The sequence below is a fragment of the Xenopus laevis genome, chromosome 2S (genome assembly GCF_017654675.1).
Source record: "Xenopus laevis strain J_2021 chromosome 2S, Xenopus_laevis_v10.1, whole genome shotgun sequence".
In the NCBI taxonomy this organism is placed as follows: domain Eukaryota; kingdom Metazoa; phylum Chordata; class Amphibia; order Anura; family Pipidae; genus Xenopus; species Xenopus laevis.
In genome coordinates, this window is record NC_054374.1 from 55,604,288 (window position 1) to 55,610,287 (window position 6,000).

Sequence of the window (6,000 nt, forward strand, 5' to 3'; positions counted from 1 at the left end):
CCTTGCACCCCCCCCCCCACCACCCGTATTAGAGCCACTGCCTCCCGGGGTGCTCCGAGAATCAGCCTGCTCCATACACGCCAGTTCGGAGTTTTCCTCCCCAGCATCTTCAGCCAAAACCGCGAATTTGCTGTTTTGGACAAACTGTGGACCAGCCCCCCTACCCTTCTGTCCCCTACTTCCCCTCTTGACTGTCACAAACCTTCCTCCCTCATTAGCCTCCACTGCCTCTTCTCCTCCCCCCACTCCACTAGCCCCTGCCAGTGGTTGCTCTGCGAGCCTCCTGTCATTCCCCTCGTTTGCCGCTGCTCTCAGTGCTGCAAGTTTACCCCTTAGAGTCTGCAGCTCAGATTCCAAGATGAAAACCCACCGACATCTCTCACATGTAAATACTGCATGGAACTGCTGCTCCAACACCACATACATGTGACAAGACACACACTGAGTAATACCAGCAAACCCACTCATATTTACACTGGGTACTTACAGTCTCCCAAATGTAATTCCTCACAAACGCTTTTTTGGTTTTAAACGCCTTAAGGTTTTTAACGCTGCTTAACACTTAATTCACAAGCAACACTCGCTTAGTCTGTTCCATGTTTACAGGGGGCGAATCAAGCACCTTGATGTAGTTACACTCCTTCGACGAATTCAACCTCCTCTTGGTTTTGGAAAATTCTGTCCTCACCGTGTAGCTTGCAAGGTAAAATACATGTTACACTAGGTAGAGAATAAAAGTTGTTGGTATTATTATTAGTACTAAATACTAATAATTTTATCTACAGAGATTGGTCAGTATGAATATGCCTTTGAACAGTGATGGGACAGTAACGTTTAATGCAACTTTGTTTTCCCTTGTGAGGACGGCTTTAAAAATCAAGACTGAAGGTTTGTGTGCATCTCTTCCTTTATGCTGTATTTTACCCAGTTTTCACTCTTCCCTAATATTTCAATATGCTGTGCACACAAATCAAAATCAATTTCTATTTCTTATAATCTGTCCGCTGTCCTAGGTAATTTTGAACAGAGCAATGAAGAGTTAAGAATGATCATTAAGAAAATTTGGAAAAGGACAAGCATGAAGCTGCTAGACCAGGTTATACCACCAATCGGAGGTAAATGAAGAAATTGTCACAGCTGCTTTCTCAAGATAAACTTATTATAATGAACATTATTGTTTTATATAAAAGATTAATTGTTACTGTTTTTATCTATTCTCTCCTGTGATTTTGGCCAACAGAGGATGAGGTGACAGTAGGAAAGTTTTATGCAATTTTCCTCATACAAGAATATTTTAGGAAGTTTAAAAAACGACAAGAAGAGTATTACGGGTACCGGCCAAAGAAAAATAATGTAGAAATCCAGGTAATTTCATCCTAATCTCCTCCATCAAACTATATTTTACTGCATCAACATTCTTTAACAACATACAGTAGATACAGTCAGGCCAGAAGCATTCAGAAATATAGTCAGACTGTGTGAGAAACAGATGGTCTAACTGAGTGCTAATAACCAAAGGGAACTCAGATTTTCATATAATGATATCTTTAATGGTCACTAGATATTGTCTAAATAGAAATTGTATTGCAAAAATTTGCATCATAAAGGCCTCAGATTTAGCATAGGCACAAGCAGGTATGTGTGTATTTGTGTATTCCATTAGGAAGATGAAATAGTAATGCATAGGTGGTAGACAAACATAGGTGGTAGACAAACATAGTAGACATTTATTTATTGCATCTTTAATATTAAATATAATAATGGATAAAATTTATTTCAGGCTGGGTTGCGTACTGTAGAAGAGGAGGCAGAGCCAGAAATGCAACGTGCCATCTCTGGTGACTTGACAGCTGAAGAGGAGCTGGAGAGAGCCATGGTAGAAGCAGCCATCGAGGAAGGGATATACCGGGTACACATAAAACAATGAAAGAGAAAATGTGTATTTCTATGTCAGAAACAAAAACATTATTCTGTTTTATCACATCTTTTTATGTGAACTAGATAAAATGCTTGCAATTATTTTCCCAAACATATGCATTATTATAACTTTGAATATATGGCAATTTACAATAACAAATTTTAGCCAAGTGAAATTTCTGCAAGTTGAGGCTGATGAACTACCATTATAAAGATAGACCAGTCTCTTTGCATCAAATTATATAAATGATCTCTTCTATATCATGCAACGTTCCGGGGACAACCCCTTTATCTCCCCGAAACGTTGCATGCCGCATTGAATAAATTTAAAGCAAGGGTTTCACCCTGCGAGCATTACCTGAGTGCCAGTGAATTTCTTTTTGTTTGGACTGTTGAGGGGTTGGCCGATCCCCTATTTCGCTGGGCACCAGGGATTCAAGTTTCAGGAGGGCCAGGGTGTGCGCTTGTAATTTGGAGAACCTGTCATAGGAAGGCACTAAGGACATGCTTGATGTGTCCCCAGACTATACTTTCTGGGCTTGATGCATTCCCCACGATGCAAGTGCTTGTTTAGTGAGCACTAATGGATGAACTATTCCACCTCTTACAACACTAGCACTTGTGCCCTGAGGATCAGTAAATGATCACCATTGTCTCATAGAGTAGTTAAATAAAAGTTCATTATACCTTCTTTCCATTTCAGAGGACAGGTGGACTTTTTGGCCAAGAAGACAATTTCCCAACAGAACCAGTGAGCCCTGTTCACACTACTATCACAAGTCAGCGGCCATTACGTTTTTCTGAAGCTGGAAGTGAGGATTTAGAATCCCCTGTTTTTCTTCCAGACCATGTGTTTTTTCCACCCCCACGCCGAAACCGCAATACCAACAACAGTACGTTATCAAGGTGAGTTATTTTTAGAAGCACTAAAAACATGTACAGGGGAATAGAGCAAGCAGAGTAATTCAAGTCTGTGCAAGGCACGTATTAAAGACTGGCCAGAACAAACCAAATCACAGAAAGCTTAACCAGATGCACAGAGAGAGCAAGGCCCCCCCCCCCATCGCTTACCTTTCCTGCGTGGCGGGGGTCTGGGGGGGGCACATCACTAGTGCGGAGAGGGCAATTGCACTCTCACACACTAGAGAAGCCAAGGTACCAGTGTGTGGCAGCAATGGCTAACAAACAAAGTTTGTCCTTTAAAACACAACACATTCATAGTAATAATTCCCAGGTTATAATGATGAGATAATGATGAGAATAAAGGTACTAAAATGTTTTTAAACTTCTCACAGAGGGGCAAATTCACTAAGATGCAACTTCGCCGCACTTCGCCAGGCGTAGTTTCGCCAGGGCTCTGCAAATTCACTAAAATCCGAAGTTGCGGACAGGGGTAGCGTAAGGTTGCGAAGTTGCGCTAGCGTTGATTCGGTATATAAAGCGAAGTTACGCTAGCGAAGGCTAATTTGCATACGGCGCAAAATTCAAATTTCAATGGAGGAACACGTATCTGCACTACAAATGCCTAGAAAACCTTCAAATCAGCAAATAAAAATTTTATTTTGCCCTACATATGTGCCCACTGTCTAGGTAAGTTGCCATGAGTCAGGAAATGTAGGGGGGGAGGAAGGGGAGCCCCAAAAATGTTTCGATCTTTTTCAGCCTATCAGCCATCATGTAGAAAACACGCCAGCGTTTTTTTGGGACTTAGAAAAAAAATTGACTTTTTTTTAACAATCCCTATCTACTCTATTGCGCTTTGCCAGGTCTGAGGTGGCGAAGGAAGTCTAGCGTAAAAGGTAGCGTTCAGTACACTGCGCAAGTTAGTGAATTTGCGTAGTTTCGTCGCTAGCGAAAATTCGCCTGGCGTAAGGTTGCGAAGTAACACTAGCGAAACTACGCCAGCGTTCGTTAGTGAATTTGCGCAGTAGCGAAAATGCCAAACGCTAGCGAATTAACGCTAGCGTTCGGCGCTTCGCGGCTTAGTGAATTTGCCCCTATAGTATGGTGAGTTTGCAGTATGCAACCCAATATTCTTATACTGACCCCTAAAAGTGAATTGTACCCCATTATAATTCCAAAGAGGAAAGAAACTCATTATGTAGCTCAAGAAACAGTCAGTTAAATGTATGGTAAATGGAAATGGATAAAAATGGTTTTGCTGCTCTGTTTTTAGGAGACTAGGAGAGAGGCTTGAGACTCCAGAAGAAGGCCTAAAGCGAAACATTTCAGAACAGTGGGATGTCACTACTAATGCAAGCCAAGAGGTAACAGATGGACAGGTTAACTTTTTAATTTTTAAGAAGTGCTAGAATTGCTAAAAAGCTCATGTTCTTTTAAGACATGTTCTGCAATTTTTACCCCACTTTTTCAGCATGCACAACCTGCATGTGTTGTATGTTTTGTGCATATTCAAACTTATGCATAAGGTAACTATTAGGCATATTAATAGGGCTGTTTCATAGCCATACTGTGGTACCAAGCTGGTTTACTAACATAGGTGCTATAGTCTACTGCTGGTGTTAGCAACAGTGGGAAATTTCAATGGCAAAGAGTAATTTCACACCACTGCCTATTTTAGCCCCAGCTGAAATATGTCACATATTTTTCAGGAGTCTTCCATAATTACAGAGTTTACCCTTTTTGGAGGAGCATAGGGTCATGACCGTTGTGCACAAGCAGATAATAATAGTTGTGGCCAGGCATACCAAAATCTCCTGAAATTTGGATCAAGAAGAGTAACATGTCTGCCAGCTAGTCTTGTTACCCCTGGTACAAACCCATTATCCAGAAAGTTCCCTATAGAGTCCTATTTAAACAAGCAATTATTTATTTTTTATGCATTTGCTTTTCCTAAAAATTAGATTAGACCCTGTACTTACAACATTAGAATGCCTTCCTCAGATTAAAATAAAAATGTAAATGCTAAAATGTACAAGAGAAATATCCCTTATGAAGGCAGCTCTCTTGTGCCCACCACATCTAACTGGAGAGGAAGATACATACAGCTAATATTTGGGTTTACCTCAATAGTTTACATATACATACAGTATGGGCATGTGAGCGCCTTTTGCAAACATTTTGGTTTAACTTGTAAACTAAAAGTATACTCTTCCTCCACAGGACCTAAGTGATCACTTCTCCTTGTGAGTGAGTAAGAAGATGATTGATTCCAATAAAAACAAGATCAAATGATTATTTGGATTTCAAGCCCACTAATGATTCTCAGGGAATAGCAACACAGGAGATAAAGAGAACTGATGTGAATGGTGAAAGAATCGCATATAGAGCTAATTTAATTAGCCATAGTTGATATGGAAGGTTAATTGACCTTGTGATCACCTGCTTCACTCAAGATTCAATATTGAACCCATAAAACAGACAATTCATTGTTGTTAAAAGGTAAAATCAGAATTTGCCTATAAAATAATCTCTGAATAAAGTATTTGCTGCTAATTTATTTTGATTTATCTTCTGGTCTGCCTGTTTACATCTCATGAGAAAAAAAGTTTTCCATTTGTGTGTATTTCATGTGATGGTGGAAATGTAGCCTAAACAGTTTGACTTTTCTCCAACTCTTCTCTAGAATTCTGTATCCTTCTCAGTCAATAATCAATTCACCAACCATAATAAATTGTCTTCACTCGATAAAGTGTATATAGTCATTAGATTTTAAACCTTTAAGTGCCAGCAGAATTTCAGATTTTATGTGCATTTTGTCGAACATTGCATACTATTCATTCAATAGGAAACCATCTATTTTTATTAATTACAAATTCTGTCAAATACAAAATGGGCAATCAAACTAGTGTTTTAAAAGGGGTTGTTCACCTTCCAACAGGTTCAGTTGACTTGTTTTCAAATAGTTCATCAGAAATAGACTTTTTTTCAACTTATTTAATTCTTCACCAACCATAATAAATTGTCTTCACTCGATAAAGTGTATATATTCATTACATTTTAAACCTTTAAGTGCCAGCAGAATTTCAGATTTTATGTGCATTTTGTCGAACATTGCATACTATTCATTCAATAGGAAACCATCTATTTTTATTAAATACAAATTCTGCCAAATACAAAATG

At 39.3% G+C, this 6,000-nt stretch overlaps 1 protein-coding gene across 2 annotated transcripts in view; it reads left to right on the plus strand.

The window, feature by feature from the left end:
• cacna1s.S (calcium channel, voltage-dependent, L type, alpha 1S subunit S homeolog) overlaps positions 1 to 5,565 on the plus strand; it is a 136,519-nt gene extending 130,954 nt beyond the window's left edge. For both annotated transcript variants that reach the window (XM_018249248.2, XM_018249247.2), the window contains 8 exons: positions 607 to 703; positions 786 to 888; positions 1,014 to 1,115; positions 1,241 to 1,365; positions 1,781 to 1,909; positions 2,621 to 2,823; positions 4,094 to 4,184; positions 5,041 to 5,565. In XM_018249248.2, the coding sequence (XP_018104737.1) occupies positions 607 to 703; positions 786 to 888; positions 1,014 to 1,115; positions 1,241 to 1,365; positions 1,781 to 1,909; positions 2,621 to 2,823; positions 4,094 to 4,184; positions 5,041 to 5,067 (877 nt within the window). In that variant the 3' untranslated portion in view covers positions 5,068 to 5,565. The remainder of the gene's footprint in view (positions 1 to 606; positions 704 to 785; positions 889 to 1,013; positions 1,116 to 1,240; positions 1,366 to 1,780; positions 1,910 to 2,620; positions 2,824 to 4,093; positions 4,185 to 5,040) is intronic.
• Positions 5,566 to 6,000: the final 435 nt, after the last annotated feature.